Consider the following 22,588-nt stretch of genomic DNA (forward strand, 5'->3'; position numbering starts at 1 on the left):
CGCTGAAATTGAAAAAGGCACTTGCACTATCTCTTCATGGGAGGAGTTTAAGAATGAGCTAATAAGGCAATTCTAACCTGAAAATATGGCACATAAAGCACGACTGAAAATGAGGGAGTTGAAGCACACCCACTCTATCCGAGACTATGTCCAAGAATTCTCTGGGGTAATGCTTCAAATTCTTAATATGAGTGATGATGACTTACTTTTCAACTTCACAGCTGATCTTAAGTAGTGGGCACAATTGGAGCTACAGTGAAGGGGTGTCAAAGACATTTCCATTGCACTCACTGTGGCTGAGACATTGGTGGAGTACACAAAGCCAAAATCTTTTAACTCAAAGTCCACCAGGTGAAGGAGCAAAGTGGGCCAAAGAGTCGAAAGATTATAAAGCTCCAAGGAACAAAGAAGGCGGAGGTAAGCCACCATCGGGCAAAGACTAGAAGAAAGATGCCAAGAAAGACATCAAGCCTAAGGACAACTGCTTCATTTGTGATGGACCACATTGGGCGAGGGATTGTCCTTAGAGGAAGAGCCTTAGTGCAATGTTGGAAAAGCAAGAAACAGAAGAGCAAGCACACGTGGGGTGTCTACAACTGCTCAATGCTCTCAAAGCTAACCCAGCGCCAGCAAACAACAAAGACCGATCCTTGATGTATGTAAATGTCAACATCAACAGAAAGGCTACTCAAGTGATGGTGGATACGAGATCATCACACAACTTACATCAAGAATATCGAAGCCAAGAAGTTGGGGTTGAAGGTTGACAAGCGTCAAGGATGGCTCAAGACGATGAATGAGAAAGCCAAACCTCTTGATGGCGTGGCTCGAGGGGTAGAGCTACACTTAGGGACTTTGCAAGGGAAGGTAGACTTCACCGTAGCACCTCTTGACGACTTCAACATTGTGCTAGGCATGGAGTTTTTGCGATAATTCAATGTCGTGCTACTATTGTGTTATAACTCTATGTGCATTCTCGAGGGTGGTCCATGTATAATCTCCATAATGGCCAATACGAGTTCGGACAAAAAGGTACTCTCCGCAATGCAAGTCAAGAAAGGCTTCAAGAAGGGAGAGATCACCTATTTAGCTACCCTCCAAGGCGAAGGGGAAGAGAAAGGAAACACTCCAACGGAGCCACCGAAGGAGATTGCCAAAGTGCTAGTGGAGTATAAAGACATCATGCCACATGACTTGCCTAAGAGACTTCCACCTAGAAAGAAAGGGACCACAAGATTGAGATAGAGCCAGGGGCTAAGCCACTAGTAAAGACACCATATGGAGCACCGGTGTTGTTTCAGAAGAAGCATAATGGATCATTGCGGCTATGCATTAATTATCGGGCTCCCAATAAGAGTGGCGCAACGAAAGCATGGTGGGCAAATGAAAAGAGGCACCACCAAGAGTTTAATGTTGGAGACTTAGTCATGGTCAAGCTATTACCCTAACAGTTCAAGTCTCTACAAAGGGTTCACAAAGGGTTAGTGCGAAAATATGAAGGGCCATTCCCTATCACAAAGAGGGTAGGAAAGATATCCTATCAAGTGCAGCTACCTCTAAGGCTTAAGATTCATCCAGTCTTCCATGTGAGCAACTTGAAGCTCTATCATGCCGACTTGGAAGACCTTAACTGAGGAGAATCATCACAAGCACCAATGGCAATTGTAACCTCCTATGACAAGAAGACAGAATACATAGTGGCTGATTGCGTCATCCAGCAACGGAGAGTTCCTCATTGCATAGAATACTTAGTCAAGTGGAAAGGACTCTAAAAAAACAAGGCTAGTTGGGAACCGACGGATGCTTTATGGCAGTTCAAAAAGCAAATACAAAGATTTTCCAAGGAAGCCGCATTAGGTGGGGGAGAATGTCATGGACTGACAAATTTTGATGTTCTCCCTCACTAGAAGCATTGGGAAACTATGGAGATTACTGAAAGCCTCTAGAACTCCTTACGGAATGGCTACAAGAAGAGAGGCTAATATAAAATAACCTAGAATTCTCTAGAACACTCAAGAGAATGGTAGATCTTGTACATAATTCTAGAAGCTTGTACATAAGTCTTGTATATTCTAGAATAGGTTCTTTCAGGAGATGAGGGAAGGATCTAGAATCCTCTCCATTCTTGTAACTCTAGAATAGTCTATAAGATGGAGTAGAAGGAAGTGTCTAGAACACTGTCTAACACAGTAGTTCTAGAATATTCTTTGTACCCTATAAAAGGTGGAGGGCCTTATTTGTCCAAACCATCTAAGTGTAATCCAAAGCATTCAAAGCAACACAAAGCTAGCATTCTCCAAGAGCTCTCTCTAAGTTTTTCTAAGCTTTCTCTTGTGTGTGCAATCTTCTTCTAGTTCTCTTCCAAGAAAGCTTACTTAAGTGCAAGCAAGGCGTGCTGCAAGCATCTAAGGCCACACGGTTGGCTTGGAAAAACCAAGGCCGTGACACTAGGCATGCTTTTGAAAGCAATCCTAGAGGTTACTTTCATGGTCTCTGGGGGAAGCCGTAAATGAACACGAATTTCTCTTATAATAAAGCCTTGTATACCTACTACTCATTTAAACTATGTATGTTTGCTCTATTATTAATCTATAGTTTGTTTATGTATATTTCTTGTTTTCAATGCTCACCAATCCTGATGTGCAATGATTTGATTTGGAGTAAGTTTCAAGCTCACCTTGAGATTATAGATGGTTGGGGTTTAAAAGAGTTTGTTTGTGGCTTCAGAATAAAAATGTTCATTGTTGGAGTTTTTTGTGGCATGATCACATGCTCTCTGCACTGATGATCGAATTTGTTTATCTTATACCTACGCATAAATCATTTATAAAAAAACATAAGAATAATTTGATAAGTATAATTATGTAATTTCAACAAACATTATATGGATTTTAAAATATAGCATTCATTTTTATAAGTCAAATATAATTAGATTATATGATTTTTTTTTAAATTTTTTTTTATAAATGATCTACGAAGTTCTAAATTGATCAATTCAAATCAACAAAATAAGACAGAAGTAAACCCACAAATCCAATATGTAATCAACTTTCATTTTTAATTCATCCCTGCTCAACAGCTTAGCAAAATGCCAAAAAACCATAGCTTCAAAAAGAAAAGAAATAAGATTATATGTGTGCCAAAGTCTTTTTAATCTTTCAGTCTAATTAATGGCAATTGTTGCGGAAGAAGTCAGCAGGGTCACTGGCAAACACATCCCTATAGATGTAGAAGTCCTTTCCAGGTGCTTTCATGATTTTCCTGATTGAGTTTGAAGCTGCTTTTGCTACTGCTGATGATGATGATACAAGCAGCTTAGACACACCACAACCCACCATAGCAAAACCCACCACAACACCGATTGCTACACCGTCTTCACTGTCTCCATTATCACCTCTTCCTTCTCTTTCTTCTTCTGATCCAACAACAAATCTTCTTCAATACAGCCATTGGAGGATGAACTTTTTTGGGTGTTCTAACTGCACATTTTCTTTCAGTAGTTGTTAGTCTTTGTTGTGATGGAAGATGGTGAGAATGTAGAGAGTGATTTTGTTTATAAAGAAAAATATTGAGAGAAACAGATAGTCACTCATGATTTAATTTTGGTTTCTCTTTTCTAGGTTGGCATGAAAGATTAGATTTATATTATTGATGATGGTCCATCTTTTATTCAATTTCATTTCCTATGAAATTCTAATGAGAATTGATTATGTGATTTGTTTTTATGTTTTGGTTTTTGTTTTTTGGATTATTTGAGAATGCGAAAGGTTTTTGCTAAGCCTGGGCAATGGGTCGGCCGGACCGGGCTTAAATTTGTAGCACAGACATATTACAATTTTAGGATTAATTTTTTTTTCTAAAAATTTAAATTTTTGTTGTAGAATATATTCAGAGACTAATTAAAAAAATTACCTTTAATGATAAAATTTTGAAAATGTCACCACATAATAATTTGGTCTCAAAAAGTAAAAGCTTTTGTCCCAAAAGATTAGTGGCTATAGGGTTGTTTGGTGCAGTTTAAAAGATGCTCATTTCAAATTTTAGCTTAATTTAAGCTACAAGTGGTGTGTTTGGTAGAGCTTAAAATCACTTTTTGTAGCTTAAATTAAGCCAAAAAAGAGATTTTTGGCTAAATGACTTCTAGGGTGCTTATTCATTCAGCTTAAGCGGGAAACTAAAACTTGAGGGGAAAAATTACTTAAATGCCCTTTATTCATTTGAAGTATTACCAAATTGCCATTATATAAAGTATAAAAAATAATCACTGTTCATTTCTCAGAGAGAGAGAGTCTCTCTCTCTGACGAACCAAAGCTCTCTTTTCTTCCTCTCTCTCTTCGCTCTCTCTTCACCGCCACCATCGCGTTGATGATCGAAACCCTAGCTTCGCGATCGAAACCCTAACCGTCAACTGTGTGATGATTGCGATAAAAAACCCTAGCCGTTGACTGTGTAATGATCGCGATCAAAAACCCTAACCGTTGACTGCGTGATGATTGCGATCGAAACCCTAACCGTCGACTGCGTGATGATTGCGATTGAAACCCTAACCGTCGACTGGTTCATTCTCTCTCTCTCTCTCTCTCTCTCTCTCTCCTGCATTGGTTCGTTGATGTTCTCTCTTCGGCGATGAATTTCAATTTTTTTTTGAGGTTTTTTGTGTTTTTTCGTTTAAAAATAAAATAATAATAATAAAGCATTTTATAATTTAGCCATCAATAATAATTTATCCATTTTAGCCATTAATTAAGCATTGATACTAATTAATAATTTTAGTATTAATTGATGCTACTTAAGCAAATGACACTAATTAATTTATAATGAAAAAATGAAATAATTTTACTAAAAATGAAAAAATGAAATATCACTAAAAAAATTATATAAATTGAAAAAATGAAAGGATTTGTCACATGAAAAAATGAATTACTAAAAATGAAAAAATGAAATATCACTAAAAAAATGATATAAATTGAAAAAAATGAAAGGATTTGTCAAATGAAAAAATGAATTACTAAAACTGAAAAAATGAAATATCACTAAAAATAATTAAAATAAATAATAATAATAATAATAATAATAATAATAATAATAATAATAATAATAATAATAATAATAATAAGAATAATAATAATAATAATAATTGATGGACAAATTGATACTAATTTTACTAATTGATGAACAAATTAATAATAATAATAATTAATAATTGATACTAACTTTAATAATTGATGAGCAAATTGATAATATTTATACTAAAATCACAATTAATAATAATAAAGAAAAGAAATACAAATATAAATATAAATAATTAAAATGAATATATAAAAAATAATATGTAATGAAATCACAACATCAATATGAATTCGAACATGAATTAATTTTAATGAATTAATAAATTAAACAAAAGAAACAAAGAAAGAAGAGAAGAAAGAAAATTTTAAAATGAAAAAGAAAAGAAAATAAAATGAAAAAGAAAAAAATATATATTATAAATGAAATCACAAATTTTATATCTTATAAGGACAAAAATGACAATTATACAGCAAAACGCTATTTTACAGCTTATTTACTAAACACTATTCTGTTACTTAAATCCATAATCCCACAGTTGCACCAAATAGGGTACCAGCTTATGTTCACAGCTGTAAGTTATAATCTGTTAAGTTATAATCTATAATCACTTCTCTACAGCTTTACCAAATGGGGCCTATGTTTGGTTGGATTTTTAAAATTTATTTTTTAGAATTTTTTTAAAAACACTAAAAATTAAATTGGTGAACAAAAAATGAAAAATCAATAACATATGTAATTTTTTCTTCTTTTTTATGATTTTATCTTTTGGGAGGGAAAAAATAATTTTTAAAAATATCTATTTGATGTTTATTTTGGTCAAACTAGCTTTTATTTTTTCAAAAAAAAAAAAATTATGGAAAACAAACTAAACATGACTAATAATTAAAATATTTTGGGAAAATGATTAAAAGTTGTTTTTTTGGTTAAAAAGTGATTAAAAGCTGCTTTTTGTGAGAGAGAAAAGTGGGTTATAATCTAGAAAGTAGATTATAACCCACTTCCCAAAAGACCCTTAAATGTTCAATTTCATTATTCGAATTACAATAATAATATTTTAATAATTAAAATATTTTATGTTTAAATTTTTACCTCAAAAATTTTAACTTGCTACAGCGAGACTTAGTCAAAAAGCCAAAAATTTACCATTTTAGCCAAAAAGCCAACAACTCATACCAAAAAGTCAAAGATTCTCTTTTCTCTCTACTTTTTGCACATCTTTTCGTAATTAGCCAAAAAGTCATCCCAAACATATAAGTTTTTTTTACCTACCTTTTTAGCCAAATACCCAAAAAGTTATTAAATTAGCCTGTTCCCAAACGAAGCCTTAGCCCAGATTGATGGACTTTAACCAATTGGTACGTTCAGGTCGAACTTTTTTATTAATTAAAAAATTTATTTAAAAAAAAGAAAATTATAATACAAACTTCTGAAATGCATCCTCACAATTAGAAAATCATGAGGAAAAAAAAAACTTTATTTGCTGAAATATAAAATTACATCAATATATACGTTATATTAAATTGAAGGGTAAATTACAGTTTTACCCTCTAAGCTATACGCATTTTTTTTCTATTTGGTCCCTTAACAATTGTTTGTGTTTCTTTAGTCCCTAAACTTTAATAATTTGTGTCTTTCAAGTCCAATTTACGTCTGCCGTTCAAATAATTAACAAAATAGCGTTACACATGCATTCCACATGATACGAAAGGCTAATACAAATGTCAAAATGGACATTTCATCCTCAACCGCATGTTCCATACACGTGAGGCAAATTGAGGGAACAAAGATGGCGGGTTTATGATTTTCAGGTTATCGATTGAGCCTTCAGAACTTTAATTGAGTCTTCAAAACTTCAATTGAGGCTAGGGTTTATGGTTTTCTTGAAGAAGCAAAGGGTTTTGCAACATTATTGGTGTTGATTGAAGCTGGATGGCCATGACGAAGTATGTACGACGTCAAGATAATTATATACCAAAATGTAAGTATATTTTTTTTTAGTTTTTGGCTAAGATTGTTGCATGGTTATGATTTTTTGAGCATTTTCGGTCAGTTTTGTATATTTTTTGTTTTGGTTAATTTTTTATTCGGTCAGTTTTATACATTTTTGGTTTGGTTAGTTTTTTATTCGGTCAGATTTGTATATTTTTTGTTCAATCTTTCTTGTTTACTATGTTGTTTCGAAGAAGTGAATTTTGAAGTGTATGTACTGTTTCAAAAAGTGAAGTCTTGTTGTACGTGTTTGTTTGATTGTCCCCTATCTGTTAGTTTGTGTTTTTTTTCGAGTGTGTTTTCATGCTTTGTTTGTAAATGATACTGTGGTCCCATGCATTTGCATATGTTCCTCAATTTTTTGTTTTTTAATGTTATAGTGGTCCAATGTCCATGCAGACATCAATGCTGATCACTTTACCATTAAAGTGAATCATGGCGGTCAATTTCGGATAGAAAATGGAAAGAGGTCTTATGTTGGGAGCCAAGTAAATTACATTGACTATAATGATAGGAACATGATGTCATTGCTAGCATTGGTTGAATGTGCCCAAATGGTAAGATATAGTGATTTTGTTGAATTTCATTATAGAGTCAGAGAGAATCAAAGCATGGATGGAGGATTTAGATTTATTAGTTTTGATGAGGATGTGTATGAAATAATGAAATTTATAGTGGTAGGTGTATTGGAACTTTATATTGAGGAACCTGTCCCTGTTCCATAGAGTTTTGATGAATATTTCCAGAATGTCAATGTAGAGGAATGAGACTAGGAATGCAACACAACAGAAGGGAGTATTTATGAACCCAAAGTTGATGGGGATGAGCCTAGTTCAAATTTTACTTCAGAGGCTAAATATGAAGTATTTGTTGATAGTGATTACTGCTTGAATGAGGAGCCAATGGAAGGAGTGGACCAACATGCAAGTAAGCCACCAGAAAATAGTCATGTTCAAGATTTTTTAGAACCAGAAAGTGAGGAATGAGATTCCTCAGATGGGTTTGCTAACCTTGAAGAATCAGAAGATGGGAATGATAGGTTGCCAAGGACCAACTACAAAGAGTTCAAATCTGTTTTTGGAAAAGAGAACCCTGTTTTTGAGTTAGGAATGATTTTTAAAAGCAGGGCTTAGTTTGGTGGAGCTGTCAGGCATCATGCCATTCTCAATGGTAAAGACATTAGGTTTAAAAAGAATGAGGGGTGTAGAGTTAGAGCAAATTGTAGAGAATGATACCCTTGGACTATTTTTGCATCTATGATAAGTGGACACAAGAAAATACTTCAAGTAAAGACATATAACCCTAAGCACACTTGTGGTAGGGTTTGGGCAAATAGGCTAGTCAATTCAAGTTGGTTGGCAATGGTGTATTTCGATGAATTTGGAATAAATCCAACATGCTCTGTTTCTGAACTCATGGAAAGGGTAAGGAAAGATTTTAACATTAAGGTTTCCCCTAGTCAACTTTATAGAGCAATGAGGAAGGCTCTAAGCTAAGAGGAAGTGTTAGTGAACAATTTGCAAAGTTGTGGGACTATTGCAAAGAGATTGATAGGACCAACACAGGAAGTAGTGTGTACTTGCACTTTAAGCCTGATGAGGATGGAAACCCAACTAATGTATTTCAGAGGTTCTATGTTTGTTGGTATGCACTGAAGAATAGGTTTATTGAGGGTTGCAGGCCTATAATTGGTGTTGATGGTTGTCATTTGAAAGGTGCTACTGGTGGTCAGTTGCTCACTGCAGTTGGACTAGATGGAAATAACCAAACATATCCTGTGGCTTATGCAATGGTGGAGATTGAAAACACTAGCACTTGGACCTGGTTTCTACAATATTTGATGGCTGATCTTGGAATATCCAATGATCCAAAATGGACCATAATCTCTGATAAACAAAAGGTAAGCAAAATGGACTATAATCTCTAATCTATTTGTGGCTTATGTTGTTTTTGTTTGTCTGACATGTCTACTTGGATGATTGTAGGGTTTGGAGAGAGCAATTGTTGATTTGCTTCCAGTAGCTGAACATAGGCATTGTATAAGACATTTACACAACAATGTCAAGAAAGATGGTTTTGGAGGTCAAAACTTGAAGGATAGGTTATGGAGGTTAGCTAGAGCAACTTATGTGGGCAGGTTCAATGCTGAAATGCAAGAATTGAAGAGAGAGAACAATTTGGCATATAACTGGTTGGCTTCCAAGGATCCAGTTCATTAGACCAGGTTCCACTTTGGTACCAGTGCAAAATGTGACATCCTGTTAAACAACCTATGTGAGTCTTTCAATGCTTCCATTGTATTTGCTGGGGACAAGCCAATTTTGACTTGTTTAGAGAGAATTAGAATGTATTTGATGGAAAGGTTAGTTAAGAGAAGAGAGTATGCACAAAAGTGGCAAGATAACATAGGCCCTATGCTGCATACATTCCAACATTGGCAAGAGATAAAAAATTTGAAATAAGAGGAATGTATGGTGATCAGTTTATAGTGGACCTTAAGGAGGAGACATGTTCCTGTAGAAGATGGGAGTTAACAAGAATCCCTTGTGCACATGCAATATCTGTCATTTGGACATCAATGGAACAACTTGAGGACTATGTCCATTACTGTTACAAAAAAGATACATTTCCGAAGGCTTATACACAGATGATGTGCCCAATGAATGGTGCTGAGATGTGGGAGCAATTAGGGAAAGAACCAGTGCTTCTCCCATAATACCTTAAGCAGCTTGGAAGGCCAAGGAAGGCAAGAAGAAGGGAACCAGATGAGGGACCTAAAGGTCAAAAGCCTATAAAGCTAAGGAGATTTAAAAAGAATTTGAGTTGCAGAAAATGTAGACAAAAGGGCCACAGCACCAGGACTTGCAAATCAGAGCTTCAATCCTCTGTAAGTAAAGCCCATAACATTTGTTTGTTTTCATTTATTTGGTGATTACTAACTATGATACATCTTGTGCTTTGCAGCAGGATAATACAATAACATGTGAAAGTGATATTGGAACTTTTACAAGTCAAGAGCCAATGCCAAGGAGGCCACCACTTGCTGCTGCTGCCAAATTTTCAAGTCAAAGGGCAATGCTAAGAAAGCCACCACCTACTGCTACAACTTTTACAAGTCAACCTCCAATGCCTATAAGACCAACATCACCTGTTGCTGCAACCTCTAGAAGATTTGGGCACCCAATTTTCCATACAAAACCTTCCATTCATTACATATCCAACAACTTACATAACAAACATATTACATAGGAAACTCAGAGTATCTTCTACAGCAACAATACCAAGATGATAAGCCAAGACACAACCAAACAAACCCAGAGTATATTCTCCTTCCTTTTCATCTTTGATATTTGGTCCTCCATCTTAGTAATCCTTCGTAGGAGTCCTGGTATAACTTGCTTTGACCGGCCACACATAGGTACATCAAACTACCGAAAAAATCCACATTCTCTCCCATTGAGCCTATAGCCTTTGCAGCATAAGAATCGTCTTCTCGGATTCAAGTTTGTCCAAGATGTCTTCATCACAGCAGCTCTACCACATGAGCATTGTGATGCATCCATCCGGTATATTGTTCTTCCTTTTTCTACTTTCCTTCCTCTTTCTCTTCTTTGTCTTCTTGATGCTCTGTTTATTTTATTTTATTTTATTTTATTTTATTTTCCATACACAGCCGTGTATGTATATCTGGCTATATATCAGCGTACTGGCGGGAACATTCGCTCCAATTTTATGTGTGTAAAATGTCCCTTTTGCCCTCTACTAACGCTATTCCATTAATTATTTGAACGGCAGACACAAATTGGACTTGACAGACACAAATTATTAAAGTTTAAGGACTAAAGAAACACAAACAATTGTTAAGGGACCAAATAAAAAAAGCGCGCATAGTTTAGAGGTTAAAACTGCAATTTATTCTAAATTGAATGCACTTTTACTCTCGTGAAATTATTAGTTTTATTGTTGGTGTGCTACTTACTTATTTTTTAGTTTTAATCTTATTATTTTACTAAAATACATATATATACCAATAATAATAATAATATATATATATATATATATATATATTATCCATTATTCATTATATTTGGGCTTAATATGTGATTTCTGATAAGCCCATAGGCTAAACTTCAAAAAGCCTACTGCTACTAGACGGGCTTATTGGCTGACCCACTGGCCTCACCCTTTAGCCCAAGCACAACCCATATAATCTTAGGCTCGAGCCGAACCCATCCATCATCAGGCTGGGGCCAAGCCATGGGCTTTATGCATGAGGATTAGTTTTAGCAAACGCTCAAAACAAATAATTTAAGGGAAATTCTACTTACGCCGCAATTTTATTTCTTTACATTTATTTTTTCTTATACTATTAAGAAATAATTGAAATTCTCATTACACCTTTTATAATATCAAAAGTAACCTTAAATTAAACCCTTTTCAAAATCCTTATAGATTTTTCTCATTGCACTTATTTCTTTTGAATTACTCAAGTATTATCTTACCAAACAAATTATATTTGTCCAGCTATCTGTTGTCACACGTTTACAGATTCACTTTTTTTTAAAACATTATTATTTTTTTTTCTAAATTTATGATGGGCATGTTTGGTTATACATCGCCAAATAATTTGGATTATTTCGATATCATGTTGTCGAACAAAGTAGATTTGTCCATCTATCTGTTGCCGTACGTTTACATATTCGCTTTCCTTAAAACATCAAGCATCCATAAAAATATAAAGTGTACAAAACATTTATAAAAACATTCGTAAAATTTGTAAATACAAATATTTTCAAATTTGTCAATACAAACATCTATAAAAGCACATTGAGATGCTATCAAAATCCATCTATGTTGATATTTTTGGTAGTTACTACATTAGGACTGACAAGCGTACGGAATTAATCAATATGGGTAGTATATGTTTTCTCCCATCCATTAACACATTTGATAAAAATGAATCTAATTACTTGCTTTCGAAAGTATTGGATGACCAAGAAGCAGAGAAATCTAACAAACCATTAACAATGCACTACTAGCCTTACTACAATAAATAGAAGCATAGTCCTCTTCAATTCAATTCAAAAAAAAAAAAAAAAATCAGAAAAATGAAATTGGAAATGTTTAGCATTAAGTTACCGGACATGTATTTTTTGTTCGGCAGTAGATTACTGAACAAATATTTTTTTGTTCGGTAATAGATTATCGAATATGAATTTTTTGTTTGATTCCGAACTATTTAATTTTGTTCAGTTCTAGTACATCGAACAAAAGTCGAATAGTTCTCTTCAAAAACGAAACAAAAGCATAAAAAATAAAGAAAAACACTCATAATTTCACTTTTTTGCTGGTCCTTCATCACCATTTATTCGTCCATTTTTTTTATGATTAAAACATTATGATTCTCACTTTTTGAAAGTAAATGTATAGTATAGAAGAAGAAATGAGAAAGAAAGAAAAGTAGGGATTGAAGTGTAATGGGTGTAAAAAGATAATCAAATCTATTTAATTTTTATCTTTTGTCAAGGTAATTTCACACATAGATAAAATTGGGAGAAAAAAATATATGTCAAATGGAAGGTGTAAAAAAAGTAAATATGTTGTGTAAGTAGAATTTCTCATAATTTAACTATTAAATTTTTTCAAATTATACAATTTTTCTCCTTCTATATCTATGAAATATGAAATTCAAAATAAAAAAATTTAACAATTTCGGAATTTTTTTTTACCGGAAAAAAAATCATATAAAAGTAAGGAACCTGAAAAGGTATAAGAAAAAAAAGAGAGATGAAGAGATAAAAGCAACAAAATGTATTGGTCTCATTATAAAAAATATTATTTAATTTAGATAACATTTACTTTTTTTTTTCTACTTGCTATACAAGTAATGGTAATTGTATTGTATTTATTTAATGCTATCTTAGCATATGCTCTCAAGGTACATGTTAATGAAAGTCATTATATATATTAAAAAAAATTTAAATTTCTCACCACTAGAGTAGAGAATCTTACATGTCTATTTATATATGTTATTGTCTATTTTTAACCTTTTATATCATTAGAAACTTGTCTATCACGGAATAATTATAAATATTTATATTTGTTTTAAATTTTTTTAATATATAAATTATGTTTTTTAAGATTTTTTTATAAAAATAATTTAACAATCTTATCACTAACCATAGTGTATAGGAGAAATTAAAAATGTTATTGCAGTAACTATGCACGGGCTATATCTATAATTATTTGTATGAGGGGGATTTTAAATGTTGATCAGGAATTTTGACCAAATCAATAATGTAGGCATGTAAAAAGACATGTAGATTGAAAAAAGTTCATAAATGCTGATAGGAGATTTTGACCAAATAAATGCAGAGTTTGTTTTTTCTTTTAATAAAAAATTCAGAAAATTCAAATTGGGATATTGAAACTCCCACAGGCCTTGGGGGTTAAAAATTTCTTTTTGCTTAATATATAGTATAGATTACTATTGTAATTTATATATATTTTTAACTTTTTATTAATATATATGTTGCCCTTAGAAACCTGGATGTGTCCCATGTTAAATCATATTACCACAACATGTAAGCAATCATTGCATTGAAATTTTTTACAATTCACCCCCTCTATGTTAGAAGCACGGATGCGTCCTTGTTTAGATAATAATGTGTAAACGACCATTGCATTGAAGTTTCACAATGGATTGTCTTAGCAATAGGTTTTAGAAGTAAAAATCACTAGACAGCTCTCATTTTTTAATTCTTGCCAGCCAGCACAAAAGCTTATCAAAATGTCAAAACCATACACAAGTCTTCCCACTGAACGACCAAAAAAAAAAAAAAAAAAAAAAATCCCATTTCAAACCCATAACCCCAAATGCTTCATTTTTCAATCTAAATTAACGATTGTCGCGAAAGTACCCAACTGGGTTACTCTCAAAGACATCCCTGTAAATATAGATCTCTCTTCCTGGTGCTTTCATCATTTTCCTTTTAGACCCTGATGATGATGATGAACCTAGCTTAGATATGCCCCAACCCACAAGAGCCAACCCTGCCACGACACTGACTGCTACCCCGACTGTCTTCATTGTCTGTATCATCCCTTGCTTCTCTTTCTTCTTCCTCTGAACCAACAAATCTTCTTCAGTTCCGCCATTGGAGGAGCTTTGACAACTTCCCATTATGCCCACTAGTTGTTTTAATTGCTTTATTTCTCTTTTGTTTGTGAGTGATTGAGAGAAGAAGGAAATTGATTTATTTATAAAGGGAATACACAGAGAAACAGAGAGTCACTCCTGAGTTAATTGGTTGGTTTCTCTTTTCTGGGTTGACGTGAAACATGAAATTATATTCTTGACGGTCCATCTTCTATGCTTAATTCATTCAAAAATGAGATGACGATCAATTTTCTATAAAATTGTGATGAGAATTGATTGTGTGATTACATAGATGATTACATTTTTTGTATCATATTTTGTTTATTATTTTTCTGTTTAACACTATATATTCAAAATAATTATTTCAACTTTTTGTTTTTTGGTTCCACAAGATAATAGTTAATATATTAGTAGTTAAATTACAGCACAGTTAAATTTCTCTCCATAAACTTGAATCTAAAACTTTGCTTACCTTGATACTTAAGTGTCCTCTCCATGACTATTTAGACAATTGTTCAGAGTCCATTTCCAACTTTGTTAGTCAAAATTGTGAAGACGCTGTAATGTGTAGGGATAGACGAACCTCGGGTTAGATTCGCACTATATAACAAGAGGATATCTTTCCAAATTTGGCCCAGCCCAATATCAGGCCTAATAAAGCCCAAAAAATTCAAATCTTAAGTCCACCAACTTATAAACAATTATTGTTTTTTTATAAAATTTTTCAAAGAATATTAAATTATTTAGATTTTTTTGTTTATTATTTGAATTTAGAATGCTAACCAAATTCAATGATAAAATAAATATAATTTTTAACAAATGCCATAATTTAAACTCTAGAAAGAATATATATATATATATATGTATATATTGTGTCTTTTATATTTTTTACTTTATTTTATAACTAAATAATATAAAATTATAATTCATATTTTATAAATTAACGAATTGGGCTGGACTAAACTAGAACCTTTTATTTTAAGCCCAGTCCAAATATTAAATTGATAAAAAAAATCTCAACTCAATCTGAATTTATGAACAAAATAATTTTTTTTCAAATTTTAAAATATTAATTGGACAACTATCTTTGCTACGAAAAGATGGATATGTAGATGAGCTACTCCAACATATTTGTCAGGAAGTATTACCCCTTAGCACGTAAAACATAGCTGTAGAGAATCCCATCGCACCTACATCGGGGCCAAAGCTTAGGCTCCCGCATGCTCCAGACGCTAAAGAGTATGTTTAACTCCAATAAGGGATTATGGAGACTCAAACTCATGCCTTGAGTAAGAGATTCGAAAGTTTTATCCACTGAACCAACCTCATGTTAGCAGATTGGATAGGTATCAAGACGATGTCCACCCCTATAAAAGGCTCTTATTATAGTACTGAAGTTTTCTTTGCATGTATTTAAAATTAACTAAGGGTTGGTTTGAAAAGAATTTTTTTAGTCCGAATTTTTTATTTTTTGGTTAATTTAGACTGACTAAATTAGTTTCGTTTTTGAATAATTTTTTGACCTTTTTTGATTTTTTTTAAATTTTTTTATGAGAGAAAAAATAAAATAATTATAATTTAAATATGACATTTTATTTTATAAACTTATTTAACACATTTTATATATTTTTTTAATCCCAACTTACGTCTACCTCACTTGCCAAAAGAAAGCTAAATGTCTGCACAAAAAACAAAATCTTTTTCTAATGCTAGGAGCCTTAATCTCTAGGTTATTTGACATGATGAATATAAGTGCATTTATTTAAATAAGTGTGCTTATTTGAGTCACACAAATTCTTTATTTTTCTATATATCTTTTTATAAAAAGTTAAAAAATATAATTATTTACCCATGCTTTGTCTTTCCTTTTTCCCTTCTCTTTGTCTATTTTCATGATGAATAACTCAAATGGCTACATCTTGGTGTTTAGAATATGTCTATTTAAACCAAACATAGATTTGATGCTATGCGCGACTCAAAATCTTGCACTGACTGCTAGCAATAGGGGATGCAAATCTCTTCATCAGCGGCACTGACAGAGGTGGCTTCACTCATACGCTGTTGGTGGTGCTTTTGGGTTTTGTTAATTTTTTTTTTACCCCTAATGCTTAACCCAATAAATTAGTAACAAAAATACTTTAGACCACTAATTAGTGGTGACTCTAATGGCCAACTGCCACATGTGTTTTGTGCCTTGTTTTTTTTTTTTCTTTTTTTTTTTCAATTGCCACCTCACTAGTGGTGATATTAGTGATGGTAAATTAGTAGTCTATAGTATTGCTCGATTAGTAATGCCTTTGTGAATGGTGATTGCTGATTTACAATATTTTTTGGTGTAATTGCGCGGTGACCGGAACAAGACTGTGATGAGTTTTTATTTTTATTTATTTTTATTTTTTTAAGCTGATGCTGTATTAAGTTTTAACTAAGATTTTTTAAATTTTCAAGATTCATTAAATTTTAATAGTCGAAATTATCTTTTAAATAATGATTGTTCATCATTTATGATTACCTATAAGGGAACATGATGATTTGACATTTATTTTGATTTTTAAAACTTTAAAACATTAACTTTCAAATTAAAAAATATATATATGCCAAAAAAAAAAAAAACCTAATGTGTTTTCTTAAAAAAATTGAATTATTTTTTATGCAAAACTAAAAAATTTATGTCTATAAAGGAACATTGATGTGCAAAATTGGAAAAAAAAAAAAAAAAACTTAAAAATGGTTAAAACTAATAATATTCTCGATTTTATTATACAGTTGAATCAAATAAATAAGTGAAAAATGTTTAGGGGTGGTTTGGGATGATTTAAATAAATGTACTTTTTGACTTTTTATGAAATATAAGTTGGGTATGGGTTAGGTTTAAAGTAATGTGGTAGAAAAATGATATGACTTAAATAAGATAATGTGACTTAAATAGGATAGTGACTTTTTGACTTTTTTAAATTATGACAAACAAGACCTTAATCTCATGCTCTATTTTTTTCATCAGTTAATGAAACAATTATCTAGAACATTACTATAAAAAATTAATAATATTCTTAATTTTAAAAATTTAGAAAAATTGATAATATTTTCAATTTTACTAAATAAGACTTATTGGTTCAAATAATTTTAGATAGGTCCTGAGCTATTGTAACATTTATAAATGGGACTTTTAAGTAATTAGGCTTTTTATTTTTTATTTTTTTAATTTTTTTAAACCGCTTGTGATGGGGGAGATGTTGAGGAATTACATCTCAGTATATTTAAAAGTAATAAAAAAAGGATAGAAATTAAAAATTTATTAAAAAATTTTACCGTTTTGTGGTACACTACAAAAAAAATTGTTTTTTGCGACGGCAAAACGCCGTCGCAAATACTCCAAACACCGTCGCTAATAGTTTTTTGCGACGGTAAATAGTTTTTTCCGACGGCAAGTGGGGGGTCGCAAGAGAGGGGGTTGCAAAAGGGCTTTAGCGACGGCAAGAGCCGTCGCAATTGTTTTTGCGACGGTAAAAATTTTTTTTGTGACGGCAAAATTCTGTCGCCAAAAAAACTACGAAAATCTGTTTTTTTTGCGACGGTAGAGTCTTGCCGTCACTAAAGGAGTTTTGTCGACTGCCAAATCCCGTCGGTAAAAGTATCGTCGCTAATGACGATTGGCGACGGCAACCTAAGCCGTCGCTAAAGGTCTTATTCTCAGTTTAATTCCTACCTTTTGCGACAGTATTTGAGCCGTCGCAAAAAGCTTGATACCATTTTCTTTTGCGACGGGGGAGCTCCGCCGTCTCAAAAAAAAATTTTAAAAAAAAAATCCCTGTACAAAAATAATTAAAAATATAAAAAAAACCTGTATTAAATGAAAAATAATTAAAAAAAATCTAAAAATTACATAATAATATAAATACATACATAAACAAAAGATGGCACATGATGAAATTCATAATGTTGTTCCATTCATAACAATACATAAATAAAAATTATACCACTACATAATGTCGCATAATACATACATAATATTGTTCACAAATTTAAATAACATAAATCAAAATCAAAACCAAAAGTTTTCGTCTTGCTTCCTTCGTGGGTTAAAAAAATAAAAGCTGGTTATAATCTTTATACGCCCGCATTCCACAAGAAGCAAACTGCTACTAAGGAAATATCTGAAAAAAACAAAATAAAAATAATTAATAACAATATAATGGTGTTAATATTTTAATTACAGAAAATATAAAAAAATTAACTACTATATAATTACAAAGATAGTTTAGTAAATAATTTTGACTAGACCGAAATCCGACTCTAACTCCCAAACCGGGAACCCGATTCGAGCCCCGTCTTCTCCCACAAGTCTCTCGTGCCTAGGCGGTCGTGTGTGCCAAGTTTCGTGCCAAACCGACGCCGTTTGGTGATTTTGGGGCGTTAACACCTCGAGTTCAAGTTTCTTAAGAAACTAGTTTGCCTAAAGTGAAATCCGGCTATAACTCCAAAACCGGGAACCCGATTCGAGCCCCGTCTTCTCCCACAAGTCTCTCGTGCCTAGGCGGTCGTGTGTGCCAGGTTTCGTGCCAAACCGACGCCGTTTGGTGATTTTGGGGCGTTAACACCTCAATTTCAAGTTTCTTAAGAAACTAGTTTGCCTAAAGTGAAATCCGGCTATAACTCCAAAACCGGGAACCCGATTCGAGCCCCGTCTTCTCCCACATGTCTCTTGTGCCTAGGCGGTCGTGTGTGCCAAGTTTCGTGTCAAACCGACGCCGTTTGGTGATTTTGGGGCGTTAACACCTCGATTTCAAGTTTCTTAAGAAACTAGTTTGCCTAAAGTGAAATTCGGCTATAACTCCAAAACCGGGAACCCGATTCGAGCCCCGTCTTCTCCCACAAGTCTCTCGTGCCTAGGTGGTCGTGTGTGCCAAGTTTCGTGCCAAACTGACGCCGTTTGGTGATTTTGGGGCGTTAACTCCTCGAGTTCAAGTTTCTTAAGAAACTAGTTTGCCTAAAGTGAAATCCGGTTATAACTCCGAAACCGAGAACCCGATTCGAGCCCCGTCTTCTCCCACAAGTCTCTCGTAACTAGGCGGTTGTGTGTGCCAAGTTTCGTGCCAAACCGACGCCGTTTGGTGATTTTGGGGCGTTAACACTTCGAGTTCAAGTTTCTTAAGAAACTAGTTTGCCTAAAGTGAAATCCGGCTATAACTCCAAAACCGGGAACCCGATTCGAGCCCCGTCTTCTCCCACAAGCCTCTCGTGCCTAGGCGGTCGTGTGTGCCAAGTTTCGTGCCAAACCGACGCCGTTTGGTGATTTTGGGGCGTTAACACCTCGAGTTCAAGTTTCTTAAGAAACTAGTTTGCCTAAAGTGAAATCCGGCTATAACTCCAAAACTGGGAACCCGATTCGAGCCCCGTCTTCTCCCACAAGTCTCTCGTGCCTAGGCGGTCGTGTGTGCCAAGTTTCGTGCCAAACCGACGCCGTTTGGTGATTTTGGGGCGTTAACACCTCGATTTCAAGTTTCTTAAGAAACTAGTTTGCCTAAAGTGAAATTCGGCTATAACTCCAAAACCGGGAACCCGATTCGAGCCCCGTCTTCTCCCACAAGTCTCTCGTGCCTAGGCGGTCGTGTGTGCCAAGTTTCGTGCGAAACCGACGCCGTTTGATGATTTTGGGGTGTTAACACCTCGAGTTCAAGTTTCTTAAGAAACTAGTTTGCCTAAAGTGAAATCCGGCTCTAACTCCCAAACCGGGAACCCGATTCGAGCCCCATCTTCTCCCACAAGTCTCTCGTGCCTAGGCAGTCGTGTGTGCCAAGTTTCGTGCCAAACCGTCTCATCTTTTCCCACAAGTCTCTTAACTTACAATGTAAAGAATGCAAAGATACATTTTAGCTTAGAATGCAAAGATACATTTTATACCTGATCTTCTGGTGGTGGTGTATATGGATTCTCATCTTCTGCAGATTCCCTAAATGCCCGGTGGCCACTCGATGCATCAGGAACCTATGATAGTCAATGCATAATGTGTTAATCATATTCGAATTTTATACATAATCTTGTGTGAAAATTGAACTATCAAACAATTTAATTTATATCGAACCTGTCTGTTGGGATCCACACTCGCCCCCTGTGACACAAACGCCATCATCTCAGCTCTCATCTGCTGTAAATGTGTAGAGAACTCTGCTCGCAGCTCCTCCTTCAACTCATCCCTTAGCTCTGCACGAACCTGCTGCGTGATCTGCTCAATAGTCGATGGTTGGGGTGTTGACTGTGATGGCCCAGCACCATCTTTATACACCGCTCTCCGAGGCACAATTCTCCCGTATGTGCGACAATATCCATGTCCGTCATGACCTATCAACTCATGGAAAATGGCATTCCTAGCCTCCAAAGTCCGACCATCCTCAGGTAGCATAGAGAGTTGACGATTAAACTCATCCTGTATTGAATAAGACATACAAGTATATGCCAAATTAAGATGGTTGACACACATAAAATAAACTTCAAATACAATCAAAGGTGTTTGGAAACTACCAAGGTCTGGATAACCTCTGGGTCATCTTCTTTACGTGTCATAAGCCAAACATTCATCTTATCAGTAGACTCCCCCTTATTGGTCATCTACATTTTTTTAGAAATATGAAAATTAGAATCCAAATAATTTGCAAATATTCAATGTTTATTTATATACAAAAATAAAACAATAAAATGTAAACCTCATGTCGTATCTGAGAGAAACTAGTACGCCCTGTGGTATGAGCTATGCCGTGAGCTCGCCGATTTTTAGCATTCCTACTTGCAATTTTCTATAATAGGTTCAACAAATGTAAGTATGTAAATATGATTTGTATGTTTACATATCATAAATATAACTTATTTGTATACCTCAGCATCAGAAGTACGCCAATACTCCACAAGTTTTTCCCACTGGCTTGGCACAATGTGCAAAGGAACATCATCCTTCAGATTAGGATCAGAACTTCTAGGCTTGAAATACTTAACCTTAATCTTGTTCTCATGATCCTTCCATATGCTGTTGCAGTTTTTCATGCAGATTGGCTTATACTCCTCTGGACATATATTCAAATTGTCCTATAAAACACAATTTCAAAGTGTAAATAATAACAACACAATTTTGGAATTCGAATTTGTCGTCAAAAATATACTTTTACCTTCACATCCTTCCAGATAGCATCAACAATATCATCAGGCACATTGTTCCAGTCAAGAAAAGTAAGAGGAACAATGTTACCATTCCGCACAATGATGCCAAGTTGAGTAGTTCACTTAGCGACGTTATCCCCTATTGGGCAGTAATTTTCATCAAATTGTATGTCCATCTTTTTACCAGTACCCCACTCTTTAATGCCCTTGGCACATCCTCTACCACGCCTAGTCGAGATTGATGAAGAACTAACATGACCTGCGAGATACAAAAACAATAAACAATATGCAACGGTAATAAACAAATGCAAATTTAAATTATGTGAATACAAATCGAATTCTTATACCTGATGTAGGCTGTGAAGAAGACGAAGGGTCTGCAAAATACAATGAGAATAAACAAGTTATATATAATGAGCATAAATAAATGTATGTTTAAATAATTTTCATACAAATCAAAGCAAATTTATATACCTGCGGATAGCTCATAAGCTGATGACTCTAGTCGGGATGCTAGCTGCTGTGGTGCCACTGATGGTGGTCGATGCGGTGGTACTAATGGCCCCTCAGATGGTGGTGGCACTAATGGCCCCTCCGATGGTGGCCGATGTGATGCGTCCTCTGATGGTGGTGCTACTGATGTCCTGTTATGTAGCACATCAGACATCATGCGCCGGGGATGATCAGGCTTCCTCTTCCTTCCCATAATAATCTGCAAGCAATATAACATTAATTGACATTAGAAACATAGACAATGGGTTGTCATCAACTATAATATGACATTAATTGAACTAATACAATTACAAAGACAAAGTAAATTAAGAAATTGATGATTAACTACAACCTTTGCCTTAATTGAATTACTAATGTTGATTAAATATCAGCCTATTTGAACATCAACTGTTTCCCCTTCTGCGGCTTCCCTCACCCAACCAACTTCTTCATCACGAAGCATTATATTTTCTTCCAATTGTTGGCTTATGTATGGCTCGATTTGTGGATCAGTCGAACTCATATCAAATAAACCTCTTTGAGACATCTTCACCACGACTTGCCAGTCTGGTTGTAACGGGTCTGCAACATACCAAACTTGCTCTGCTTGGGACGCCAAGATGAAAGGTTCATTGGTAATTCGATCATCTCGGTACAACAAATGATTGAAGTTTACCAACGTGAAATTGAAGACATCTTCTTTTTTTCCGTGAATATTGTCAATCCAA

At 34.2% G+C, this 22,588-nt stretch overlaps 1 protein-coding gene across 1 annotated transcript; it reads right to left on the minus strand.

Moving 5' to 3' along the window:
* Window positions 1–18,201: 18,201 nt before the first annotated feature.
* On the minus strand, window positions 18,202–20,742 carry LOC145790331 (uncharacterized). Its single transcript, XM_082868073.1, has 3 exons — window positions 20,302–20,742; window positions 20,121–20,204; window positions 18,202–18,373 (listed from the first exon to the last, which is right to left on the minus strand). The coding sequence occupies exons 1-3, from the start codon at window positions 20,695–20,697 to the stop codon at window positions 18,362–18,364; spliced, it is 492 nt and encodes a 163-aa protein (XP_082724199.1). The 5' UTR covers window positions 20,698–20,742; the 3' UTR covers window positions 18,202–18,361.
* Window positions 20,743–22,588: the final 1,846 nt, after the last annotated feature.

Source organism: Camellia sinensis, chromosome 5 (genome assembly GCF_055761805.1).
Source record: "Camellia sinensis isolate YWXY chromosome 5, ASM5576180v1, whole genome shotgun sequence".
NCBI lineage: Eukaryota > Viridiplantae > Streptophyta > Magnoliopsida > Ericales > Theaceae > Camellia > Camellia sinensis.

Excerpts from the sequence above, each read along its gene's own strand:
- LOC145790331 (XM_082868073.1), bottom strand. The coding sequence starts at position 20,697 with ATGTGTGTCAACCATCTTAATTTGGCATATACTTGTATGTCTTATTCA. Across the intron at positions 20,205-20,301 it reads GTGTGGATCCCAACAGACAG|GTTCCTGATGCATCGAGTGG; the intron begins GTTCGATATAAA and ends TGACTATCATAG.